Raw genomic sequence first — 27146 nt, forward strand, 5'->3', positions numbered from 1 at the left:
AGCTCTTCCCAATGGTCACTGCGGCAGCATGGCAGATGTACATCTACGGCTGGGACTTGTGAGGGCCAAAAATTTGAGAAGTGACTCTGACACATGAAGGAGCTGTCTGTAGAGCTTGTGGCAGCACGGTGACTGGCATTTAGAGATATTTGATTGGTACATATTGGGGTGTGACTGTCACTTGTGGCAGCAATGACTGGCACATGTGGGGGCAATCACTGGCACTTGGGGCAATGACTGATACTTATTAGGGCAATCGCTGGCATTTGTGTGGGCAATGACTGGCACATGTGGGGGCAATGACTGGGTACAAGTGGGGACAATGATTGGTACAAGTGGGGACAATGACTGGCACTTGGGGCAATGACTGGCACATGTGGGAGCGATGATTGGTACAAGTGGGGACAATGACTGGCACTTGGGGCAATGACTGGCACTTGGGGCAATGACTGGTTCTTATAAGGGTAATGGCTGGCACACGTGGGGGTAATGACTGGTACATGTGGGGGAAATAACTGGCACTTGGGGCAATGACTGGCACATGTGGGGACAATGACTGGCACTTGGGGCAATGACTGGTACTTATAAGGGCAATGGCTGGCACACGTGCAGGTAATGACTGGTATTTGGGACAAAGACTGGCACATGGGGCAAAACGTTTCTAGAATTCGCCCTTTTCTTACTTTCGACTCTGCAAAAACTCTTAGGCCGGGGTCACACATGCGTGTTTTACGGACGTAAGAGCGCAGAAACTACGTCCGTAAAACTCGCATTACATACGGCACAATTATTCTCAATGGGGCTGCTCCTATTAGCCGTATATTACGGATCCGTAATATACGGCTTTCTACGGCCGTACAAAATCGCAGCATGCTGCGTTTGTCAGCGTATTGCGCAAAAAAAATCGCCAATGAAAGTCTATGGGGGCGAGAAAAATACGGATTCCACACGGACCATCAGTGTGACTTGCGAGAAATACGCAGCGGTGTTAGTGAAAAGTCGGTAATTCAATTGCCGGCTTTTCATTTCTCCTGCACAAACCCGACAGGATATGAGACATGGTTTACATACAGTAAACCATCTCATATCCCCATTTTTTTTGCATATTCCACACTACTAATGTTAGTAGTGTGTATGTGCAAAATTTCAGCGCTGTAGCTGCTAAAATAAAGGGTTAAATGGCGGAAAAAATTGGTGTGGGCTCCAGCGCAATTTTCTCCGCCAGAATGGTAAAGCCAGTGACTGAGGGCAGATATTAATAGCCAGGAGAGGGTCCATGGTTATTGGCCCCCCCGTGGCTAAAAACATCTGCCCCCAGCCACCCCAGAAAAGGCACATCTGGAAGATGCGCCTATTCTGGCACTTGGCCACTCTCTTCCCACTCCCTGTAACGGTGGGATATGGGATAATGAAGGGTTAACCCCTTCACCCCCGGAGCTTTTTCCGTTTTTCCGTTTTCGTTTTTCACTCCCCTCCTTCCCAGAGCCATAACTTTTTTATTTTTCCGTCAATTTGGCCATGTGAGGGCTTATTTTTTGCGGGACGAGTTGTACTTTTGAACGACATCATTGGTTTTACCATGTCGTGTACTAGAAAACGGGAAAAAAATTCCAAGTGCAGTGAAATTGCAAAAAAAGTGCAATCCCACACTTGTTTTTTGCTTGCCTATTTTGCTAGGTTCACTAAATGCTAAAACTGACCTGCCATTATGATTCTCCAGGTCAGTACGAGTTCATAGACACCTAACATGACTAGGTTATTTTTCACCTAAGTGGTGAAAAAAAATTCCAAACTTTGCAAAAAACAAAACAAAACAAAATTGCGCCATTTTCCGATACTCGTAGCGTCTCCATTTTTCGTGATCTGGGGTCAGGTGAGGGCTTATTTTTTGCGTGCAGAGCTGGCATTTTTAATGATAGCATTTTGGTGCAGATACGTTCTTTTGATCGCCCGTTATTGCATTTTAATGCAATGTCGTGGCGACCAAAAAAACGTAAATCTGGCGTTTCGATTTTTTTTCTCATTACGCCGTTTAGCGATCAGGTTAATGCTTTTTTTTATTGAGAGATCGGGCGATTCTGAACGCGGCAATACCAAATATGTGTAGGTTGGGTTTTTTTTTTATTGATTTATTTTGATTGGGGCGAAAGGGGGGTGATTTAAACTTTTATATTTTTTTTATTTTTTTCACATTGTTTTTTACTTTTTTTTTTTTACTTTTGCCATGCTTCTATAGCCTCCATGGGAGGCTAGAAGCAGGCAGAACGCGATCGGATCAGAAGGTATGTATCTTGTGTGTTTATTATTTTTCCAAGCGAGGGTGTTGCTGATGGATTGAGAGAGCAATAAATTATTAAAACAACCGCTGTTTATTGCATTAAAATACTTTTAAATCATGTGTGTGTGTGTTTTTTAACCCTTTCATACAATTGGATTAATAATGGATAGGTGTCATAATTGACGCCTCTCCATTATTAATCTGGCTTAATGTCACCTTACAATAGCAAGGTGGCATTAACCCTTCATTACCCCATATCCCACCGCTACAGGGAGTGGGAAGAGAGTGGCCAAGTGCCAGAATAGGCGCATCTTCCAGATGTGCCTTTTCTGGGGTGGCTGGGGGCAGATGTTTTTAGCCACGGGGGGGGGGGGGGGGGGGGGGGCAATAACCATGGACCCTCTCCTGGCTATTAATATCTGCCCTCAGTCACTGGCTTTACCACTCTGGCGGAGAAAATTGCGCGGGAGCCCACGCCAATTTTTTCCGCCATTTAACCCTTTATTTTAGCAGCTACAGCGCTGAAATTTTGCACATACACACTACTAACATTAGTAGTGTGGAATATGCAAAAAAAATGGGGATATGAGATGGTTTACTGTATGTAAACCATGTCTCATATCCTGTCGGGTTTGTGCAGGAGAAATGAAAAGCCGGCAATTGAATTACCGGCTGTTCACAGATATCGCGCTGAATGAAATCTAAATACAGAATATATATATATATGTGTCTCAATGACATATATATATATATACTGTATATATGTTTTCCCTAACATTTGAGCACATAAATCCATTAGATGTCGGTTTTGCAAGCCTGCGCGAAAATCTCGCAGTACGGATGCCATACGGATTACATACGGAGGATGCCATGCGCAAAATACGCTGACACACCCTGCCTACGGATCAATATTTTGGGAAAATTTCTCCGTATTACGGCCGTAGTACGGACGCATAATACGTGGCGTATTGTCTTATGCCAAGTGTGACTCCAGCCTTACTGTCTCACTTATTCATTCCCGTCTGGACTATTGTAACTCTCTACTAATCGGCCTCCCTCTTACCAAACTCTCCCCGCTCCAATCTGTCCTGAATGCTGCTGCCAGGATCATATTCCTCACCAACCGTTACACCGATGCCTCTACTTTGTGCCAGTCATTACACTGGCTACCCATCCACTCCAGAATCCAGTACAAAACTACTACCCTCATCCACAAAGCACTCCATGGCTCAGCACCAGCCTACATCTCCTCTCTGGTCTCAGTCTACCACCCTACCCGTGCCCTCCGCTCCGCTAATGACCTCAGGTTAGCATCCTCAATAATCAGAACCTCCCATTCCCGTCTCCAAGACTTTACACGTGCTGCGCCGATTCTTTGGAATGCACTACCTAGGTTAATACGATTAATCCCCAATCCCCACAGTTTTAAGCGTGCCCTAAAAACGCATTTGTTCAGACTGGCCTACCGCCTCAACGCATTAACCTACCTATCCCTGTGTGGCCTATTAAAAAAAATAAATAAAAAAAACATAATCCGGTTCCTCTCATCAGTTCTCATACACTTTATGCAGTTAATAGCCCTCTGTGTCTGTACTGCTACATACTTAGGCAGTTAACTGGTTCATGCAGCTTTACATGAACACCCGAGCCTTACACTATGGCTGGTCCAAATAACAGAAGCAATTGTTACCATCCACCTCTCGTGTCTCCCCTTTTCCTCATAGGTTGTAAGCTTGCGAGCAGGGCCCTCATTCCTCCTGGTATCTATTTTGAACTGTGATTTCTGTTATGCTGTAATGTCTATTGTCTGTACAAGTCCCCTCTATAAGTTGTAAAGCGCTGCGGAATATGTTGGCGCTATATAAATAAAAATTACTATTATTATTATTAATGGCTAGCACTTATAAAGGCAACGGCTGGCACTTGTGATGGCAATGATCACACACCTGGGGGGTAATGACTGGCACATGTGGGGGTGGGAGTGTGAATGGCACCTATGGAGCAGGCAATGTGTGGTGCAGGACGTTACAGAGCATGGACAACAAACGTCTTTTACCGTAAACCCCCAGACTGCAACATACATACATGATGGTCCCTGATGTGACGACACAAATACACCACACACCCTCATCCTAGTGTTCTGCCGAATATCCCGCCTACTCCTCATAGCTATTGGTGGAAACTCAGGAAGATGTTTCTTGATTGGTGGAACGTTTGACAGCCTGAGGACCAATGGGAGGTACAGGTCGTGCTGCTGACGTCACCGGTGGGTCAGGGCGGATGGGTCTTCCGGCGGAGCAGGTAGTGTGCCGGTGTCTGTGCTGTGTGTAGGTCAGTGTGCGGCGCAGTCGCAGCGTTGCTGGCTCTGTACCCAGGAATGCGCAGGCGTCGTGAGCCATCACTCACCTCAGGCTGCCATGTAGGTGGTGTGGTGTCCTGCAGTCACTTCCGTGGGCCGCATACATGAGTGGTGACTGATGCAGGGCGCTGCCATCTCTTCCTAATGAGCTGAACCTAGGTGTCTGTGCCAGGAGCCGGCGTTCCTCCATTCACTGCCAGCAAGCAGGGATAGATTAATAATGTCTGTGCTCGGTGTTAATATTAATCTCATGGTCCTCTCCTCTCAGGATCTCTCCGTCCGTTGGCGCTGAGGGACCTGCCGCGTGCGTGGAATGGCTGCTGTCTGGCAACAGGTTCTGGCAGTTGATGCAAGGTACAGGCCGCACCGACAGTGTGTGTACGCACGTCAGTGTCCACTGACGGTAACCTCACGACTCTCCGCAGGTATAACGCCTACCGCACCCCCGCGCACCCGCAGTTCCGCACCCAGTACATCCGGAGACGCAGCCAGCTCCTGCGGGAGAATGCCAAGGCCGGGTTTGAGCCGCAGCTGCGCCGACAGTACCTGAAGCTTCGGAGCCAACTTCTTGCCCAGCGGTACGGACCCCTGTCTGAGCAGAGCAGCTTCCGGGCACATAGCAACAGCATCCGCAGCTCTCGCACCACCCTGGACCGCATGGAGGTGAGCCCCAACAGGGCAACGAGGGCTACACACGCAGTTATTAGCACTTAAGTCACTGATTGACAGCAGCATCCAAATGGTTAAACTGGCCCCTGGAGTGGATTCTCCCACTAAATGAATGAATCCTGTATCCACAGGGCAGATGAGATACATGTCCTACCAGTGGGTGCCAAAATCCCCAGTGTGAATGGAGTGGCAGTGCCCATCCCCCGGCCACGATGAGGAGTGCACTCACTGATTGTGTTATACCTTTAGGACTTGGAAGAAGATCCGCGGTCCCAGGGGCCACGAGGTCACAGGCGATCAGTAAGCCGAGGCTCCTACCAACTGCAGGCACAGATGAACCGCGTGGCACAAGAAGAAAGGTGAGACCTACATAGGGAGAGATCGCTGGGCACAGGCCGGAGGTGACACTGTGCCTCACCCACAGGGCTCCTGGCAGCGTGGTGCCCACTCCTCTGGCTGAAGCCAGCAGGGCGATGGCTGGTGACACCACTCTGAGTGAGAACTACGCATTCGCTGGAATGTACCACATATTCGACCAACACGTGGATCAGGCTGGTAAGTAAACGACCTAGAAGTGAATATCTGACACGTGCAGTAAGAGCGGGGGAATATAGTTGTCAGATGTCTTCATTTTTACCCTCCTAGTCCCCAAGATACAATTTGCCAATGACGACAAGCACCTCCTGGCCTGCTGCTCCCTAGATGGCACCATATCTGTGTGCCAGCTGATTCCCACTCCCCCAACCGTCCTACAGACTCTACGCGGGCACAAAGGTCCAGTCAGTGACTTTGCCTGGTCCTTATCCAACGACATCATCGTCTCCACCTCTCTGGATGGCAGCATGCGCATCTGGAACACCCATGATGGCCGCAGCATCCGACAGATTCCAGACCCAGACTCGGCCCAGATGCTGTGCTGCACGTTCCAGCCCATCAATAACAATCTCACTGTGGTGAGTGCAATCCTCTGTGTACTGCCACGTGTACATAGGAAGAACCCGTCTCCATGCTGGGAGTTGTAGTCTCAGAGCCCACAGTATTAGGGCATCTGGGGGTACGTGTAACGTTTAGCACTGGTATTGTTATTTACTAGGTCGGTAACAGCAAACACAATATCCACGTTGTGAACATTTCCACTGGCAAGAAGGTGAAGGGCGGCAGCAGCAAACTGACCGGCCGCGTCCTTTCCTTGTCTTTTGACTCTGCTGGGCGCATCCTGTGGGCAGGTGACGACCGTGGGAGTATCTTCTCCTTCCTGTTTGATATGGCCACAGGTGAGTGGGATCAGAGATGCCACCTTTGGTCCCATCTGGGCCCATGTCACAAACCCACATAACAAATGCCTGGAACTGCAATGTGTGCATACTCTGAGCCATGTGTATAGGACTGCTTATTAAGGGACAGTAAATGTTTTTCTTCCCCACTCCTGAGCTGTTAATGCAATTTGTTATTGGCTACTAATAAACAGTCCAGCAGGATTTCCATTTGCAGATCCTTGTGGCCGTGGTCTGCAGGCTAAAGGTGGCCAAATCAGTTGAGCAAAAAGTTTAGCAAGTTCCTGTTCCAGCATGGGTTATAGTGTAATGGCGTCACAGGGTTTACTAACCAGAAGAGGTAACAGGATGCTCCAGGTAGGAAGCTGGCAGTGCTTTGGTCTGATGGCCATGGACTACCGTCATGGCTGCTGGATCAGTGTCCTGTGAATCTTTGTGCTCAACTTTGATAGATGTCTTCCAACATTGTAGGGCAGCGGTGAGGAATCTTTTTTCTGCCAAGGGCCATTTGGATTTAAGGTCATCGAGGGCTGTAAATCGCCCGGTGGGGAGGGTTGGAGGTTCCCCACCCCCATTGTAGGATTATAGCATGTTCCACAATGTGGCGTGTAAGCAGACTGGACCTGCTACATGCTGGTTCCTTCCGAATTTAGGAGAGCTTCCTGTAGCCTGCATATCATAACTGTGTCCTATCCTTGTGTCATGAAGGCAAACTGACCAAAGCCAAGCGCCTTGTGGTATCAGAAGGCAGCGCCATCACAAGCATCTCTGCTCGGTCGTGGATCAGTCGTGAGGCCCGGGATCCTTCTTTGTTGGTGAACGCCTGTATCAATAAGCTGCTGCTGTACAGGTACGGATATGAATGAAGAGTGATTATGTACTGTCAAATGGGTTTATTTCCCCATTCACAAGGTCTCTGCTTGCTGCCAATCAATACCTTCACGGTCTTCATTTAAAGTCTGCATTCCTACCTTACGACATGCTATAAATGTCTGACAGATGCAGTCCCTCACCTACCTACTAAACATTAGGAACCAGGACACTTGGCAGGGCAACCACTGCATCTGTGCAAAGAATGAATGACAACTCCAGCCCTGCTACATCTACAATTCATTCAATATGTCACAACACTGTAAACCTTCTGATGTGGCAGTTTGCATTTCTAGGGTTGTGGACAATGAGGGAACGCTGCAGTTGAAGCGAACGTTTCAGATCCAGCAGGCCAGTCACGCCATCGGAAGTATTTTCTGTCCACTCATGTCCTTCAGGCAGGGAGCCTGTGTCGGTGCGTATATATCCGAGCATGCAATGTCTGCCTTGTATCTGTTCTCAGTTTGTATACCACCTGCCACTGCTGTGACCGCAGAATGGAAACCTATAATAAGGTTGTATCATCCCGCATCTTCCCTGCCTAAGACTTTATTAGTAGTGATGAGCGAACGTGGTCGACTAAGGAGTTATCTCAGCATGCTTGGGTGCTAACCGCCTGTCTTCGGTATGCTAAAAAAATATGTTCGAGCCCCCACGGCGCCTGTCTAATGGCCGTTCGACAGCTGCAACATATGCAGGATGGCCTGTTTGTTAGACAATCCCTTCATGTGTTGCAGATGTTAAACAGCCGATAGACATGAGCTGTGGGGGCTCGGAACATAATATTCGATCCTACCGAAGACACTCAGCACACAAGCATGCTTAGACAACTCCTTATCCGAGCACATTCGCTCATCCCTATTCATTAGCTCGGAACAGCCATATACAGTTTGGTCTTGAAAGTGCAGGTTTTGGGAAATATTTTGGTTCCATACTTATGTAATATAAGTCACTAGCTAAGTCTTACATTGACTAGTCATTGTATTTCCCCTTGGCAGTGACTGGCAGTGAAGATATGTGCGTTTACTTTTTTGATGTGGAACGGGCCACCAAGGCCATTGTGAACAAGCTCCAAGGACACAGCGCCGCTGTTCTAGGTGTCAGCTTCAACTGCGATGAAAGCCTCCTGGCCTCCAGTGACGCGAAGGGGATGGTTATCATCTGGAGAAGAGAGCAGAAGTGAATCCGTGTCACCTCCATTTAAGGCAGCCCCCGAATAACCATGTGCAATGTCCCACTTCATTGCATCTACCCTCCTATTTATATTTTCAGTACCTTTCCTATCTAATAAAATAATATGAAACCATTCCTTTCATATAGTGTTTAGGATTAGATGAGAATATTTGTATATAGTATTGGCATCCAGCTTAAAAGGACAATAGGGAGGTGCAATATCAACCTCACAAGTGTCCTTTTCAGCTGAATGCCATGCACAACCTCAAATGACAAGGGGTTATTGGTATGCATTAACTATTTGTTCCCCCATCTAGTTTAAAAAAAAAATTCATAGACCACAGCTCTGAGCCTGTCAGTTTTGCATACATAAATATATTAAAGTGAACACCCAATTCTGAAGTTGGTCTAAGGCCCTGCTGATTATATTACCGCTGTTCCTGCACATTGCTTCAAGACCCCTTGGACAATTTCCTGCAGCCACCACTAGGGAGCGCTAATGCATTAGGATAAATCAATCTGTATGCAGTAAGCGCCCCCTAAGGGTGGCTGCAGGCAACTAATTTTTTTTTTTATTAATTATTTTCAGTCTCAACTAGAACTTCCAGCAACCACTCCAGGTGGGGAATTTCACAGCTCCATTCCCAGGATCAGTGGAGTAGCAGTGGTCTGACTACTCCAGTGATCAAGTTTTTACTAATCCCATAAATAGGTCTTGAAAGATTATTTCCATCTTTAGAGGTTATGATTGTGAAGTGTCAGAACTGCAGGTGGGATTAAGTGCTGACACCAGTACCGTTCGTACGCAAAGCGTTAGAAGCACGTAACAGAGCACTTTATTTTAGGGATCATGTGGTCTCAGCAACTGGACCCACACCAATGAAGATTCCCGACTTGCCCTTATGGTTGTGTCAGTAGTTTGATAAAGAGTATGTATACATTTTAAATGTTGAAATGGGTAAAAAAATAAATTGTACCCCCATTATGGCTATTGTAGTACTAGCCCTATATTTCCCTTACCAACATTAGCCATAGGCAGTATTGCGCCTCCTATTTCCATGTTTAAAATCCCTTTTGGAGGATGCCATCATGGTGCTGAGTAAATATAAAAAAGCAAATCCCCCATAAAAAAAAAAAGACATTCATCCATACTGAGGTTACATCATAGTGTATTTACACATAAGAAAGGTAAAAGATTAAAAAAAAGTTAATAGGGGAGTGTTCCAAATAATCTAAAAAATATATATCATCCAATAATGATAAAAAGGGACAGAATGGCGGCAAGTCTGCCAGACAGCAGGACCGTCCGTGGTGCTTACTTCCCTACGTCCCCGCAGACTGAATGGCGGACCGGAGACAATTCAAGTATTGTGAGTAACGCAAAGCTGAGCCCATTGCGTACGAGACAGTGATGGGTGTGAGAAACCGGGTACTTCCAGGAGAAACATGGAGGCACAAGCAGCCCTGTTAATATCACATAAAAAAAAATATGAAAAGATAAAAACATTATATAGCACCATATTTTTTTTGTGGGAGGAGATGGCAGGCAGTGCAGGCGGAGGCGCCCTCCCACAGAATAATTGCTAGCGATGTAAACACTACTCCTCCCTGGTAACAGTTATTCAAGTGCTGTGGGAGCAAGCTGCCGGTCCACAAAGGGTTAATCAGTCTACTTTCAGAAGAGGTATTTACGGCACTTTGTTGAGCCGCATTTGCATTCGACCCTGATCCTTTTTTTGGGGGATCCGGTGAGGCCAGCCAAACCAAAATTCGAATCCATCTTTGTGCTTTCGACATCAACGGGATCCACTGTCAAAACAGAGTGATGAAAATAAATCAAACATGACCGGGTCCCAACCAAACCAGACATCGCACAGGCTGCAGTGGAGGGGGCCGCACACGGTATTTTGGGATGCATTTAAGGACCGTTACACTGGCACGCAGAATTTACAGGAAGACGACGCAGTGACTATGTGCAAGGTTGTTCTCGCATGTCATCTTGAGGAGCGCAACGCTCATCTGCCTCTAGTTTGCTTTGGGGCAGTGAGTTATTGAAGATTAACAGTTTGGGCCATGGGGGAAACTCTGCATTCTGTGATACTGCTGCAAAATCAGAGGAGCACAAACGTTGGCCAGATTGTATACTCAGATCAGCACTTTACAAGCTTTATTAAAAAGAGCTTGTAAGCAGTGCACTTTCTCAGCCACCGCTGCTAGACTGCGGCAGTGCTCTATACTAGAGAATAAGCTGTAAACTATGGAATTAAACTCATTGTTTCTGAAAACAGAGGATTAATAATAAGAGATGAATTAGTTGCTTCTTTGCAAGTTTAACCAATAATTATATTGAGACAACCCCTTTAATAGAAAAAACAAAACAAGAAACCCTTACCATGCATGTTATAGTCAAAAGTAAGCTCCTCTCCAGTACGTATTGTACGCGTAGCAAAAAATGCAATGCGAGGCACCCGTTCATCCTGATTATCAACAAAGACATTGTAGACTTGGAGGTTTGGTTTACACTGCAACAAACCCGGAAAAGAAACATAAAAAATACATTTGTAAATCCTGGCCACAGGGTAAAACGTATTACAGAGTGCGACCATCATTACAGCATGACTTGCTGCCCTGATCATGTACGCCATTGTGGCCGGTCCAGTACTCCGTATGAAGTCACATACAGTGCCTACAAGTAGTATTCAACCCCCTGCAGATTTAGCAGGTTTAATAAGATGCAAATAAGTTAGAGCCTTCAAACAAGAGCAGGATTTATTAACCGATGCATAAATCTTACAAACCAAAAAGTTTTGTTGCCCAGTTAAATTTTTATAAATTTTAAACATAAAAGTGTGGGTCAATTATTATTCAACCCCTAGGTTTAATATTTTGTGGAATAACCTTTGTTTGCAATTACAGCTAATAATCGTCTTTTATAAGACCTGATCAGGCCGGCACAGGTCTCTGGAGTTATCTTGGCCCACTCCTCCATGCAGATCTTCTCCAAGTTATCTAGGTTCTTTGGGTGTCTCATGTGGACTTTAATCTTGAGCTCCTTCCACAAGTTTTCAATTGGGTTAAGGTCAGGAGACTGACTAGGCCACTGCAACACCTTGATTTTTTGCCTCTTGAACCAGGCCTTGGTTTTCTTGGCTGTGTGCTTTGGGTCGTTGTCTTGTTGGAAGATGAAATGACGACCCATCTTAAGATCCTTGATGGAGGAGCAGAGGTTCTTGGCCAAAATCTCCAGGTAGGCCGTGCTATCCATCTTCCCATGGATGCGGACCAGATGGCCAGGCCCCTTGGCTGAGAAACAGCCCCACAGCATGATGCTGCCACCACCATGCTTGACTGTAGGGATGGTACTCTTGGGGTCGTATGCAGTGCCATCCAGTCTCCAAACGTCACGTGTGTGGTTGGCACCAAAGATCTCGATCTTGGTCTCATCAGACCAGAGAACCTTGAACCAGTCAGTCTCAAGAGTCCTCCAAGTGATCATGAGCAAACTGTAGACGAGCCTTGACATGACGCTTTGAAAGTAAAGGTACCTTACGGGCTCGTCTGGAACGGAGACCATTGCGGTGGAGTACGTTACTTATGGTATTGACTGAAACCAATGTCCCCACTGCCATGAGATCTTCCCGGAGCTCCTTCCTTGTTGTCCTTGGGTTAGCCTTGACTCTTCGGACAAGCCTGGCCTCGGCACGGGAGGAAACTTTCAAAGGCTGTCCAGGCCATGGAAAGCTAACAGTAGTTCCATAAGCCTTCCACTTCCGGATGATGCTCCCAACAGTGGAGACAGGTAGGCCCAACTCCTTGGAAAGGGTTTTGTACCCCTTGCCAGCCTTGTGACCCTCCATGATCTTGTCTCTGATGGCCTTGGAATGCTCCTTTGTCTTTCCCATGTTGACCATGTATGAGTGCTGTTCACAAGTTTGGGGAGGGTCTTAAAAAGTCAGAAAAGAATGGAAAAAGAGATAACACTGGTCAACAGCATTTTTGGTGCCAAAGATATTTCATCGAATTTAGGGTATTTTTGGGGTGCTGATTCTGAATATGTCATCAGTTTTGCCAGATTGGCTCAAGTTTTTGAGATTTTTGGTATCTTATTTATAGCACTTGTTGGTAAATGCGACGCATCATCTCATTAATTTCTTTGGATTAGTACTTGAACTGAGCAGTTCTCAATATAGTTTTGTGTTAATTAGTGTTCTAAAAGTTTGTTCATAGCTTGATTTTTGCACTAACTTTATGTTGTTGTCTGTTTTCCAGTGTAAAGCATGAACTCATCAAGAAGAAGTTGTCTTAACGATCCAGACTCATTCTGTTACATTTGTGGTGAATACACACTGCCAAAACATAGAAGAAACATAACAGACTTCGTAAAAAAAGTGTATTTTGCCTATTTTGGGGTTATGCTTGGGGACCAAGACAAGTTTTGGGCACCACACATAGTGTGCAAAGCATGTATCGAATTATTACGAAAATGGAGCAAAGGACAAAGAAAAAGCTTCAAATTTGGTGTTCCAATGGTGTGGAGAGAGCCAAAAAATCATCATGATGACTGTTATTTATGGTAAACACAGGTACAGGCACATCTTCACAATGAGGGACAGGCCTTCTTGCAGATTCCATGTTACTCCCATTTTCGTTTCTTATGCTTATTGAATCCTTGCACTTGCACTGCACAGAAATAACAGTCATCATGATGATTTTTTGGCTCTCTCCACACCATTGGAACACCAAATTTGAAGCTTTTTCTTTGTCCTTTGCTCCATTTTCGTAATAATTCGATACATGCTTTGCACACTATGTGTAGTGCCCAAAACTTTTCTTGGTCCCCAAGCATAACCCCAAAATAGGCAAAATACACTTTTTTTATGAAGTCTGTTATGTTTCTTCTATGTTTTGGCAGTGTGTATTCACCACAAATGTAACAGAATGAGTCTGGATCGTTAAGACAACTTCTTCTTGATGAGTTCATGCTTTTCACTGGAAAACAGACAACAACATAAAGTTAGTGCAAAAATCAAGCTATGAACAAACTTTTAGAACACTAATTAACACAAAACTATATTGAGAACTGCTCAGTTCAAGTACTAATCCAAAGAAATTAATGAGATGATGCGTCGCATTTACCAACAAGTGCTATAAATAAGATACCAAAAATCTCAAAAACTTGAGCCAATCTGGCAAAACTGATGACATATTCAGAATCAGCACCCCAAAAATACCCCAAATTCATTAAAATATTTTGGACACCAGAAAAAAAAATTTTTTTTGTTGACCTGTGTTATTAATCCAAACATGTGAAGCTCATTGTTCTTTGTGCCTGAACTACTTCTTAATACTTTAGGGGAACCAAACAGAATTCTGGGGGGTTGAGGGGTTGAATAATAAATGACCCTCTGAAAAACCTTTTCACAATTTAAAAAAAAAATAAACAAAGAAATAACTTCTTTTTTGCTGCAGTGCATTTCACACTTCCAGGCTGATCTACAGTCCAAGTGGCACAATGCCAAGTTAATTCCAAATGTGCAAACCTGCTAAATCTGCAGGGGGTTGAATACTACTTGTAGGCACTGTATGTTGCACCAAAAAAAAAGAAAAGGAATTTAATCCCCTTTTTTGCATAAACATATGATTTTCAGTTATTAATGTAAGGAGGTCTGAATGAAAGCTCAGTCTGTACAAGGCTAGAATGACCACCGGCAGCTCACGCCAAGGTGTGTTATTTCACATGAGGCGGGAGCTGCACAGTTAAGGCCATGTTCTCCTGTGGCTCTGTAACATACCCGACACCAGTACTTACACTGTGGTTTACAAAGTGTGAGATATTCCCATAGCGTGCGGCATCCACAGTGTACACATCTTCCACATAGTCCAGGTCAAACAGGTAAGTAGCCCCTTGCCGGTCGTAGATTTGCCCCCTGCGTTCGGCCTCATCTGAAGTGATTATCTGAAATTCAATACCGCAGCATTTAAAACGGCACTGATGCATATAGACGTACACAACCCTGGGATAAAACTTGCCTAAGAAACCCTTCCCTCTTTAGATCATCACTTTAACACAATGTGTTAATATTAGGCCCCTTTACATCACTAATCACATGGTGATCGGACCTCCGCGTGGAGTCATCCCCCCAATTGGCATCTCACCTCACCAACATACTCCATAACAAAGCTGTTTTTGCGAATCTTCTCCAGGGTTCGAACCCCCCAGCCCCTGCCATCTTCTGTCCTGAAGATGCAGAACTTGTACTGAATTCCTTTTTGAACCACTCGGTTCGGACAGGAGGGGCCACATCGGCAGAGAGAGTTACATTCGTAAATTGGAAAGCCAGGTTTGATTTTGACCTGTCCATCTTCATTGTAAGCAAATTTGTGCTGAAATCCTCCCGGACAGCAACCGCGATCATCTGTAAGACAGTCCCGGCACGTGCATCCTACAGCAGACTGTATAATGGTGACACCTTCGCCCACCTTATATTGATTAATGTACATGAAGTCTTTAGGGGGCCCCTCCAGATCCACTTCATTCTCTACTATTATAAGGCCCGGGTGGGCACGTTTAGCATTGAGTTGTTGCTCCCACAATCGAAGCCTTTGTCTCTGTTTGGCCTTTAAAACTATATGGTGAGAAAGACTTGAATCAAGCCTACGTGGGCACCGTGCAATAACCTTTTTACTTGTAGTGTTCCCTTGAGACGTTGCCCTCCGGAGGAGCTCTCTCTCCAAATCACGGTGAAACTGCTTTACGAGGTGGAAGCACTTGAGATGATGACGAGGTTCCCAGGAACACTCAGTATCCGAGTATCCTTTCCATTTCACCAGGTACAGCTCCTCATCCTGAAAGGCAAGATATCATCATTTCAGGTAAAACCGTCACATGCTGGGAGAGGCAGAGGGATACTCGAAAAATTCCATATGTCAAACTAAGAACTACATAAAATGCTGGGATACACTATCGTAGATGGAGTATAAATGGTTTAGGCAATCACTGAAGAAGTGTAGAAGGCCTTTAAAAAAAATGAGCAAAACAGAATGTTGCCAGGACTAAACCCCACAAAAGGGCGATTTCAAGTTTAGAAATGAGTAAAATTGCAGACTGCTTGAAAAAAAATAAGCAATTTCCAATTTACACCTTATTAAAAAAAAAAAAAAAAATCTACATTCTCCAAAATGTTGGGATTTTTCATTTTATACTGTACAGCTCATTGCCCAATACATCTGCATGCATTGCAGCCCCAGAGAGGCCGGTTACCTACTCAAAAGTGGCCGGCTGCTCTGAATGCGGCCAGCTTCAGATCCAGGGCTATACATGTAAGGCTGCCTCTCACAGCACCAATCTTCAGAAGCACACCACTCCCGGCAAAAAGGAATCCTGGAGACAGTGGAGCTGTGCGCTCCTGAAGATTCAGGATCACACAACACCTTTACGATAAGGCAGGCCGGCACAATATACGGCCAGCGGGCCCCATGCTGCCCACCACAGGATACTGAGTGGCCTGCAGAGCTGTCCAGGATGTGTCCGCTCCTTCTTCCCATACTCAAACGGATTTGGATCTTTCAGACGCGAAAAGATTTGAGCACTGTGGCGCCGGGACTGGGGCAGAGGAGTGTTCGTCAGCCCCGGAGTGATGAGGCAGCATGCTGCTGCTGGAGCGACACAGAGATGTCGGGCAGCAGTAAATGTCATGTTATTTTAGAGGGGACGGGGAGGGTTGCGTTACTACAAGGGCACATAATGGCAATGGGTGACATTATGGAGCAGTTAGGGGAAATTGTGAAAGGGGGCCCGACATAGCAAGGGGCAGTGGTGTGAGGGGGGGCGTTATGGAGAAGGGCTGTGTGGGGGATATTATAGACATGGGCAATGTGATTGGGGGAGGTGGGAAGTATTTTGGAGAAGGACAGTGTGTGCAAGAAGCACAGTAAGTGGAGATTTATATATATATATTCAGGGGCGCAGCACATGATATAGTTATTTATGGGGCAGTATAATGATACTTTTATTTAAGGGCACTTTGCTGGGAAAGAGGAATGTGAAGAGGAGTTATGGGTCTGATATCTCATCATGGCATCTGTGCTATATGGAGACAAAAGGGATGGGAACAACTCCAATCAGAGAAGACGTTACCTCTAAGGTACTGGCTGTAAATGTTTATTTGTGATCCTGCCTGTGTCTCATCGATGCTGCGATTCCTGTATGCTCCACAGTCTGACAATGGCTGATAGCAGCAACTACCTGTATCTCCTTACCATTGTTAAAGACAAACTGGGAATAGTTTCATACGATACAAAACGTATATGGGGCTGACCTGACATTTCAATTGATTGCTGTACTAAGCTTGGTGCTGTATACATGTAGTGAGGGTGGTTCTGGTGCCTGCATTCGCGTACTGAAGGTGGTTCTGGCCTTGTCCATATGTAGCAATCCATAACGTGCTTCATGGCTATGTTAACACTTAAAAAGCGTCAAAACTTGTAGACTATGAAAAGGATTTGCAGAGTTTCTGAACCCAAAAACTCAGTTTGTTAGCATATGTTCACACTAATGTTTTGGAGCAGAACTCTCCAAATCCTTCTCAAATACTCAACATTTTGTTCTGGTGATGAATTCATGTAACTACCCCTTTAAAAAAATTTTTTTTTGCAGCCCATAAGATTGGATAAGTATGGCAATGTGGCCATTGGACCAAAAAATGTTGTGTACCCTTGAGATAAGGCATGTCATATTAGTTTGGAGAGCCCCAAGAAGATCTAACAGTCAGCCATTACAGGAAAGAAGCCGCCTCCACTCTGCTGTATATGGCTATACCCTAAAGGGTTCCCAGGTTCTCTGCCTTCTGAGGCTGTAATTTAAGCAGGATATTGATGAAAAAGAGCACAGATTTCAGATTTTTTAAAAAAATATACGCCACCTGAACTCTCTTGTAGTCGCATAGATATTCCACCTCAAAGTTACAGATATTTTTACGGTTCACTCCCAGGGCTGTACAACATATGTGCTCAATCCGACAGAGATCCTGCAGATGAGACTCAGAGGAGAGACATTGCACCGAACTTCCTGCAAGAGAAAAAAACAAACAAAAATAGTGAAGGTGAAATATTACACCATGAAAAATTGAAAACCATCCAGTGCAGGATTATGACCAGCAGGCTTTCTACACAGCAGAAGTCACAAGACAAAGACGACTCCTGGGGCATTTCTGCAGCTTGTTGGCACAATGAGGGCACATGACGTACATATAGAGACACATTATGCAATGCTTCTCTGTGTAGATAGGGGATCACTACAATCTGAGGCACTGCCTTACGCAGGTTAATAAAGGAGGACCTGTCACTCAGAAAAAAAGGAGTTAAATACTTTATGAAAAAAAAATTCCAAAGTTTTCCTGATTTTGCCACTTTTTATCTGCTTTGGGCAGCCGAGCTCCATTGTGGAGATATTCACATTTGTTCATTTTGAAGCGCAGTATGTGAATTCTCTGCTTGTAGTGCAGCTGGGTGTTTCTTCAGTCTACTCTGGGGGCGTGCCCTTTCACCCCTCCCAAACAGCTTAGTAGTGGATTAGACAGCTTGATCAACTACTGGGCTATGATTGGCAGCATCTGGGAGGGAGCGATGACAGCGCAAGTTCCCAGAGAAGACTCAAAAGAAATGCCCAGCTCCACTACAAGCAGAGATTTCACATACTGCGCTCCAAAACAAACAAATTTGAATATCTCTGCAATAAAGTGACGCAATGTAACACAGAAAAAAAAATAGAATTAGACTTACCGGTAATTTGGTTTCTAGGAACCTTACACGACAGCATAGGAGGATGTCTCCATTCCCTAATGGGGACAGGAAGCACAAAGAGGTTAAAAGGCCCCTCCTACCTCTACGTCCAAATCGCCAGTGACTTATAACGGATACCATAGCACTAGCTACCTTAATAAACCTAAAGGAAGGGAGGGAATTAGTGCTGTCGTGGAAGGTTCCTAGAAACCGAATTACCGGTAAGTCTAATTCTATTTTCTCTAGTCTCCTTCTACAACAGCATAGGAGGAGTACCAACCAATTCTGCACTAGGGGGGTGAACAACAGCCTGGAGAACTTTCCGGCCAAAGACTAGATCCCGGTTGGACAGTAAGTCCAATCTATAGTGTTTGGTAAATGTATGTCGTGAAGACTAAGTTGCAGCCCTGCAGATCTGCTCGATGGAGGCGCCCGCTTGTTCAGCCCATGAAGTTGACGTAGATCTTGTAGAGTGAGCTCTGACTCCAGTTGGCGGTGTTAATTTTTGGGCTAGATAAGATTCTTGAATAGCCCTCTTAATCCAGCTAGAGATGGTGCTTTTTGCCACCTTCTTCCCCTTTTTCTGACCTGACATATGGTTAAACAGGTTTTGGTCAATTCTGAAAGAGTTCGTCTGCTCAAGGTAGTGTATGATAATACGTCTAACGTCAAGAGTATGAAATTCTTCTTCCTTAGAGTTTGCCGGATTCTGACAGAATGAGGGAAGGATGATGTTTTGAGAATGGTGAAAATCAGACACCACTTTAGGTAGAAAAACGGGATCCAGACGGAGGCTTATAGAATAGTCTGTTATTGTCAAGTAGGGTTCTCTTACTGATAGGGATTGAAGCTCTCCTACTCGTCTTGCAGTGGTTATTGCCACTAGAAAGGCAGCTTTGTACGACAGAAACTGAGGAGAGCAAGAAGACAGGGGCTCAAACGGTGCTTGAGTGAGACCTCTGAGGACCAGGTTTAGATCCCAAGAAGGGATAACAGGTTGTTTCCCAGGTTGCAACCTGAGAGCGGATACCATAAATCTTTTGACCCAACGATGGTTGGCCAGCTCCTGATCGAAAACAGCACTGAGGGCAGAGACTTGGACTTTCAAAGTGCTAGGCTTAAGCCCCAACTCTAATCCGCGCTGAAGAAAATCCAAAATTTTAGATATATTTGGACGGAGAGGATCAGGAGTACCAGGAAGACAAAAGGTGGAGAAGGTTTTCCACACCTTACTGTAAATTGCATTTGTAACGGGTTTCCTGGATCTTTGTAAAGTAGAAATCAGTGCATCCGATAGTCCCCCCCACCTTTAGGACCTGGGTTTCAGCAACCAGGCTGCTAGGTTCCATTTCCGGGGGTTGCAATGTTGAAAAGATCCTTGGAGAAGATCGGTATCCACTGGTAAGAGGACTGGCCCATCTATACTCAGCTCGACAATGAGGTTGTACCAACTCCTCTTCGGCCACACTGGGGCTACCAGTATGGTAGGCACCTGTTACTCTCGTATCTTTCGCAGGACTTTCGCCAACAGAGGAATTGGTGAAAAAGCGTATGCCAGTCGGAAGTTCCAAGTCTGGACCAGGGCATCTACCCCTCTGGGATTGTCCCTGGGGTTTAGGGAAAAAAAGGTTTTTACCTGGGCATTCTGACACGAGGCAAACAGATCTACCTCCCGAAGGCCCCATTTGTCTACCAGCATCCTGAAAATTCTTTTGTTCAGACTCCACTCCCCAGGCTGAATGTCCCGACGACTCAGGAAATCCGCCTGGAAGTTTGACGACCCCTTCAGGTGGACTGCTGTGAGGGAGAGAAGGTTCTTTTCTGCCCAGCAAAAAATTCGACTCGAGACGCCTGCCAAGCTGTTGAATTTTGAGCTCCCCTGATGTTTGAGATGGGCGACAGTAGTTGTGCTGTCTGAGTAAATCTGGACATGTCTTCCTGAAATTAAGCTGCTTGCTGCTTTGAGGGCTTCCTCCACTGCTTTCAGTTCTCTGAAATTGGAGGATCTTGCACTTATTGTCTGACTCGAGGCCCTGAAACGGAGTATGCAGGATTACTGCTCCCCAACCCCGCTTGCTGGCGTCGGTCGTGATTGTCACGAGGGGAGATTGTGACCAGCTTACCCCCCTGTGAATATTTCTGGGGCTCAACCACCATGCAAGTGATGCCTTCACGCGACCTGGAGTAAAAACTCATCTGTTTAGGGAAGCCAGATTTCCATCCCAGTTTGCGAGAATGTGGGCCTGGAGGACTCTGGAATGGGTCTGAGCCCATGACACCGACTGGATACATGCCGTCATGGAGCCCAAGACTGACATGCTTTCCCGTATGGTCGGAGATCTGCTTTCTCTGAAATCTATCACTTTTTTTTGTTAAGGCCCGAAGATGGTCATCCGGGAGAAAGGACTTCTGTTTTACAGAGTCCAGCAGGACTCCCAGGAACCTTCTTGTCTTGGAAGGTTGTAATTGGGATTTTTTTAGATTCGGGAGCCACCCTAATGTTTTGAGAATGTCCAGGGTTCTCGCAACATGATTGGTGAGAACCTGAGCTGAGGGGGCTATCAGAAGCAGATCGTCCAGGTAAGGGATGATACAGATTCCCTGTTTGCGGATATGAGTCACTGTCGCTGACATTATCCTTGAGAAAACTCTTGGGGCTGAAGAGATTCCAAAAGAGAGCACGTTGAACTGAAAGTGTGTCACCTGCTGATTGAATTGAATCACAAACCTGAGAAATTTCCTTTGACGGGGTGAATGGGCACATGAAAGTAAGAGTCTTTTAGGTCTATTGTTACCATAAAGAACCCTGGACCTATTTAGGGGAATGGCTGATTTCACGAATTCCATCTTAAATCTGCGGTACACAATATGACGATTCAGCGCTTTCAGGTTTATTATGACTCAGTTCCCCTGGTTTTTTTTTACCAGGAATAATCGAGAATAATGTCCTACACCCCATTCTTCTGGGGGTATCTGGGAAATTGCGTCTGATTTTAGCAGGTCCCTCAGGCCTGTCATCATTGAGAAATCTCTCTGAGATGACGGGGAGGTAACCCTCAGATTCCAAGAGGGGGGAGATAAGAATTCTATCAGAAGGCCCTCTTGTATTATATTGAGGACCCACTGAGATTCGTAGATGGCCCACCAGTGATGGATGAATTTTGCGAGGCTCCCCCCCCTCCGGGACGGAGTCATTTCTCCTGCTGCTGCTGTTGGGGAATGAGGATATTTTTTCCCCTCCCTTTGGCATAGCTCCATCTCCCCGTTTTACCTTTACCTCTTGTTTGAGGGGTAGTTGACTGGGGGGCACAAAAAAAAAACAAAACGCTTCCTGATAGGCTTTTGCTCTGGAAGGGCCTTTTTCCTATCTGTGGCCTTTTCTAGAATTTCATCTAGAGAGGGGCCAAATAGGTAGTCACCTTTAAAGGGTATTGAGCACAGCTTAATTTTGGAGGTTACATCACCACTCCACATTTTAAGCCAGAGGGCTCTTCGTGCTGAATTGGACTGGACTAGGGATCTAGCCGCAATCCTAATAGACTCCATGGAGGCGTCTGAAAGGCCGAAGCCTTTTGAAGCATGGGCAGAGAATCCAGCAGTTCTCCCCTTGATGTGCCCTGAGAAATATGCTTCTCTAGCTCATCTATCCAGCGAGAAAGGGCTCTAGCGACACAGGTAGCCGTGATGTTGGACTTTAATCCAGAGGTGGACGTTTCCCAGGATTTTTTAATAGACTCTCCATTTTCCTATCTAATGGATCCCTCAGCTGGGAGGAGTCTTCAATGGGGAGTGAAGTTTTCTTAGCCACTCTCGCCACCTGTATGTCGACCCTTGGCACATCCCAGGAAGGAGAACCTGCCTCTAAGGGAAACCTGTGTCTCATTTCAGATGGTGTGACTAGACGCTTCTCTGGGCATTCCCACTCCTGAGATATCATATCTATGATGTTTTGGTGTACTGGGAACCCCATTCACTTTTCTGACTTCAATCCTCCAAACATTTCATCTTGAATAGTTTGAGATATAGGTTCCTCCTGCAGCCCCATAGTACTGCGCACTGCCATCACTAGTTCATCAATGTAGTCTAAGGAGAAAAAATATTTCCTTGCTTCGGAAATATTATAATTTGAAGTTTCTCCCCATTTTTCCGAGGAGGAAGAATAGGAAGGGTTAGAATCAGAGTCAGAATCCTCACTTTGAATCCTCCTTTTTTTTTTAGAAGGAGAAGGATTCTGTAGAGGAGGCATAGGAGGATTGAAGGCAGCTAAGGAAGATTGTACTTCACTTCTGACAAACGTACGGATTTCTTCTAGCAGAGAAGGCTGCTCGGCTCTAACAATTTTGTCTGTGCAGGCTTGACATAGTTTCTTCTCCCATAAGGAGGGAAGCTTTATACTGCAGATCGCACATTTTGCCATTTTCTTGGCCGGGTTTTTCTGGGCAGACTTGTATCCCTAAAATAGAGGGAGAGTGGAGTCAGGAATTAAAAGAGGGCCTCTATTACCCTGGGCTTGGACCCACCCCGCGACTGACTTACAGGAGCTGGGGCAGCGCTGGGTTCTACAGATGTAGGGCAGGAAGCACCATCCATACTGAAGGGATCAGTCTTACCTGGAGGTGTCTTCGGGCTGGTTTATGTACCAATAAACCCAGCCCAGGTGAAAGCAGTCCCCTCCTCAACCTCGGGTCCAAGGCAGGCCTCCACGTGGGGCGGCACGCCATCCGCAACGTTCTAAGGCCCTGGAGGCCGGAACAAGGCCACACCAGGAAGTGTCTGCGTGAACGCAGACACCGGAAGTGACCGCCGACGTCACTTCCGGGACGCCGAGCTGCAGGAGGATGAGGAAAAGGGCGGTGAGCTCAGGAGGACACCGCCAGGGATCACTGGCCCGCTTTACCTCAATGAGGCGCGGGTGGGCCAGGACAGGTCCCGAGTCCGGAGGAGACGGGAACAGCGCGACATGTGGCGGAAGGCAGAGCCCACGACCACCACTGCCCGGTTAAAACGCAGGAATGCCACGGTCACCGGCCACGCAGTATAGAACAACCTCTCCATGCCCCATGGGGGACAGGAAAGACACTAGCGGATTTGGAGGTAGGAGGGGCCTTTTAACCTCTTTGTGCTTCCTGTCCCCCATTAGGGAATGGAGACATCCTCCTATGCTGTCGTGGAAGGTGACTAGAGAAAAGGAGGTAGATTCAGAGGAGCTTGGGGATTTTTTCCAACTATTTAACTCTATTTTTTGAGCAAGTGACAGATCCACTAGAACAGTGAAGACAAAAAGTCTGTAGTGTGACATCAGCTCTGTCTTTGGCGTAAATGATGCAGATGTAATACCAATGTTTTGTTGACCATATGCACAGTACGAGGCTGAGTATCGGGGCAGCACATAGTGTGCTGCATATTCACTGGACAAAAGAGCGGCACAAGTAGGAGATTCTGGCCAAAAGCAGAAGTGACAACACAAGCAGAGACTGTTCACTAAAGCAGCAGAGTGCGGCCCCAGGCAGGGAGAACCGAAATGGAGACAAGTCTGTCATTTAGGCTACTTTCACACTAGTGTCGTGCACTGCACGTCGCTATGCGTTGTTTTGTAGAAAAAACGCATCCTGCAAAAGTGCTTGCAGGATGCGTTTTTTCTCCATAGACTTGCATTAGCGACGCATTGCCACACGTTGCAACCGTCCTGCGACGGTTGCGTCGGACCGTCGCCACCAAAAAATGTTGCATGTAACGTTTTTTGGTGCGTCGTGTCTGCCATTTCCGACCGCGCATGCGCGGCCGGAACTCCGCCCCCTCCTCCCCGCACCTCACAATGGGGCAGTGGATGCATTGAAAAACTGCATCCGCTGCCCCCGTTGTGCGGCGCTTTCACTGCTTGCGTCAGTACGTCGCAATTCGTCGTACGACGCTAGTGTGAAAGTAGCCTAAGAGAAAGATAATGCTGCATTTGTTTTACACTGGACTATCCTGCACAGCCACTGGTTCCCTCCTAAAAATCTTACTAAGAGACTACACAGTGACTGGACCAGCAGAATAATGAGTGCTGCTCTTATGTATAATACAGGATGTAACACAGGATCAGTAATGTAATGTATGTACACAGTGACTGCACCAGCAGAATAGTGAGTGCAGCTCTGGGGTATCATACAGGATGTAACTCAGGATCAGTATTGTAATGTATGTACACAGTGACTGAACCAGCAGAATAGTGAGTGCTGCTCTGAAGTATAATACAGGATGTAACTCGGGATAAGTACAGGATACGTAATGTAATGTATGTACACAGTGACTGCACCAGCAGAATAGTGAGTGCAGCTCTGGGGTATCATACAGGATGTAACTCAGGATCAGTACAGGATCAGTATTGTATGTACACAGTGACTGCACCAGCAGAATAGTGAGTGCAGCTCTGGGGTATAATACAGGATGTAACTGAGGATCAGTAATGTATGTACACAGTGACTGCACCAGCAGAATAGGGAGTGCAGCTCAGGGGTATAATACAGGATGTAACTCAGGATCAGTAATGTAATGTATGTACACAGTGACTGCACCAGCAGAATAGTGAGTGCAGCTCTGGGGTATAATACAGGATGTAACTGAGGATCAGTACAGGATCAGTAATGTAATGTATGTACACAGTGACTAGACCAGCAGAAGAGTGAGTGCAGCTCTGGGGTATAATACAGGATGTAACTGAGGATCAGTAATGTATGTACACAGTGACTGCACCAGCAGAATAGGGAGTGCAGCTCTGGGGTATAATACAGGATGTAACTCAGGATCAGTAATGTAATGTATGTACACAGTTAGTGCACCAGCAGAATAGTGAGTGCAGCTCTGGGGTAGACTACAGGATGTAACTCAGGATCTGTAATGTAATGTATGTACACAGTGACTGCACCAGCAGAATAGTGAGTGCAGCTCAGGGGTATAATACAGGATGTAACTCAGGATCAGTAATGTAATGTATGTACACAGTGACTGAACCAGCAGAATAGTGAGTGCTGCTCTGAAGTATAATACAGGATGTAACTCGGGATAAGTACAGGATACGTAATGTATGTACACAGTGACTGCACCAGCAGAATAGTGAGTGCAGCTCTGGGGTATCATTCAGGATGTAACTCAGGATCAGTACAGGATCAGTATTGTATGTACACAGTGACTGCACCAGCAGAATAGTGAGTGCAGCTCTGGGGTATAATACAGGATGTACCTCAGGATCAGTATTGTAATGTATGTACACAGTGACTGCACCAGCAGAATAGTGAGTGCAGCTCTGGAGTATAATACAGGGTGCAACTCAGGATCAGTAATGCAATGTATGTACACAGTGACTGCACCAGCAGTATAGTGAGTGCAGCTCTGGAGTATAATACAGGATGTAACTCAGGAACAGTAATGTAATGTATGTACACAGTGACTGCACCAGCAGTATAGTGAGTGCAGCACTGGGGTATAATACAGGATGTAATTCAGGATCAGTAATGTAATGTATATACACAGTGACTGCACCAGCAGAATAGTGAGTGCAGCTCTGGGGTATAATACAGGATGTAACTCAGGATCAGTACAGGATCAGTAATGTATGTACACAGTGACTGCACCAGCAGAATAGTGAGTGCAGCTCTGGGGTATAATACAGGATGTAACTGAGGATCAGTAATGTATGTACACAGTGACTGCACCAGCAGAATAGGGAGTGCAGCTCTGGGGTATAATACAGGATGTAACTCAGGATCAGTAATGTAATGTATGTACACAGTTAGTGCACCAGCAGAATAGTGAGTGCAGCTCTGGGGTATAATACAGGATGTAACTGAGGATCAGTAATGTATGTACACAGTGACTACACCAGCAGAATAGTGAGTGCAGCTCAGGGGTATAATACAGGATGTAACTCAGGATCAGTAATGTAATGTATGTACACAGTGACTGCACCAGCAGAATAGTGAGTGCAGCTCTCGAGTATAATACAGGCGGTAACTCAGGATCAGTACAGGAAAAGTAAATGTATGTACACAGTGACTGCACCAGCAGAATAGTGAGTGCAGCTCCGGGGTAGAATACAGGATCGGTAAGGATGTGGCATTGCAGGGTGAAGGTGACAGTCTCCAGGCAGTGGAGAGAATAACTGAAACCCTGAAGCGCATTCGTCCCCTCAGCCCCATATACTTATCATCCTGTGCAGCCCCTGCCCTCACTCCTGTCACCCCGACCCACCACACACAACCTCCGGCCGCTGTCACCGCCCAGCCGCTCCTCCTGCAGCTCATCCACCCCGTGATTATCACCCTCAAACTCTCTAATCGGGTCACTCACCACGCACAACGTTTAAATTCTCCGCCATGTTGCGCGGGACAGAGAGAGGACTGTGGAATGCAGTCTTTATTCTGATTGGCTAGACTGACCCGGCGCGGGCAGCATGGTGAGGCGGGGATTGGCTGGGAGCAAACCGACGTTGCTTACTAGGGCGGAATCTGAAATTGCGCGCCATTTCACCCGATTGAGAAGCAGTGGGCGAGTGAGATTGTAGCACAAGAGGAAGCCCTGCTGCAGGTCTGCTCCCCGGCGGCCATTTTACTGTGGTGAGTTTTAAGTGCTTAGTTAGCGGTCTACGATATCATGGCCGACAACGAAGACATTTTCTTAGTAAAATATATGTATTAATTTCCCAGTATAGCACAATAAATGTGAGGTAAATTATTATTATTTATTTATTTATATTTAACTCCCA

General features: G+C 46.0%; 2 protein-coding genes across 5 annotated transcripts; one reads left to right on the forward strand and one right to left on the reverse strand.

The window, feature by feature from the left end:
* The first annotated feature begins 4440 nt into the window (after positions 1-4440).
* On the forward strand, positions 4441-8757 carry WDR13 (WD repeat domain 13). Of its 3 annotated transcripts, none has more exons than XM_077284117.1 (10): positions 4441-4579; positions 4906-4991; positions 5063-5300; positions 5556-5665; positions 5731-5861; positions 5952-6259; positions 6400-6580; positions 7289-7430; positions 7747-7865; positions 8449-8757. In XM_077284117.1, exons 2-10 carry the CDS (start codon positions 4951-4953, stop codon positions 8631-8633), a joined length of 1455 nt encoding a protein of 484 aa, XP_077140232.1. In that variant the 5' UTR covers positions 4441-4579; positions 4906-4950; the 3' UTR covers positions 8634-8757. The 3 variants fall into 3 exon arrangements, with proteins under 3 accessions (XP_077140232.1, XP_077140234.1, XP_077140233.1); XM_077284119.1 differs by having other exon boundaries at positions 4524-4544; XM_077284118.1 differs by having other exon boundaries at positions 4543-4609.
* A 686-nt stretch (positions 8758-9443) lies between these two features.
* SUV39H1 (SUV39H1 histone lysine methyltransferase) lies at positions 9444-26979 on the reverse strand. Of its 2 annotated transcripts, none has more exons than XM_077284120.1 (6): positions 26732-26979; positions 17545-17690; positions 14780-15469; positions 14433-14579; positions 11016-11145; positions 9444-10432 (listed from the first exon to the last, which is right to left on the reverse strand). In XM_077284120.1, the coding sequence occupies exons 1-6, from the start codon at positions 26757-26759 to the stop codon at positions 10299-10301; spliced, it is 1275 nt and encodes a 424-aa protein (XP_077140235.1). In that variant the 5' UTR covers positions 26760-26979; the 3' UTR covers positions 9444-10298. The 2 variants fall into 2 exon arrangements, with proteins under 2 accessions (XP_077140235.1, XP_077140236.1); XM_077284121.1 differs by having other exon boundaries at positions 9777-10432; positions 15302-15469; positions 26732-26866.
* Positions 26980-27146: the final 167 nt, after the last annotated feature.

Source organism: Ranitomeya variabilis, chromosome 2 (genome assembly GCF_051348905.1).
Source record: "Ranitomeya variabilis isolate aRanVar5 chromosome 2, aRanVar5.hap1, whole genome shotgun sequence".
In the NCBI taxonomy this organism is placed as follows: Eukaryota; Metazoa; Chordata; class Amphibia; order Anura; family Dendrobatidae; genus Ranitomeya; species Ranitomeya variabilis.

What these genes read in the sequence shown, in the direction of transcription:
- WDR13 (XM_077284117.1), top strand. Translation starts at nt 4,951, where the DNA reads ATGGCTGCTGTCTGGCAACAGGTTCTGGCAGTTGATGCAAG. An exon ending in GTTCTGGCAGTTGATGCAAG is followed by an intron (nt 4,992 to 5,062) that starts GTACAGGCCGCA and finishes GACTCTCCGCAG; the next exon opens with GTATAACGCCTACCGCACCC. An exon ending in CCACCCTGGACCGCATGGAG is followed by an intron (nt 5,301 to 5,555) that starts GTGAGCCCCAAC and finishes TTATACCTTTAG; the next exon opens with GACTTGGAAGAAGATCCGCG.
- SUV39H1 (XM_077284120.1), bottom strand. Translation starts at nt 26,759, where the DNA reads ATGGCGGAGAATTTAAACGTTGTGCGTG. An exon ending in GCGACTACAAGAGAGTTCAG is followed by an intron (nt 15,470 to 17,544) that starts GTGGCGTATATT and finishes CTTGCCTTTCAG; the next exon opens with GATGAGGAGCTGTACCTGGT. An exon ending in TTTTGACTATAACATGCATG is followed by an intron (nt 10,433 to 11,015) that starts GTAAGGGTTTCT and finishes CTGTTTTGACAG; the next exon opens with TGGATCCCGTTGATGTCGAA.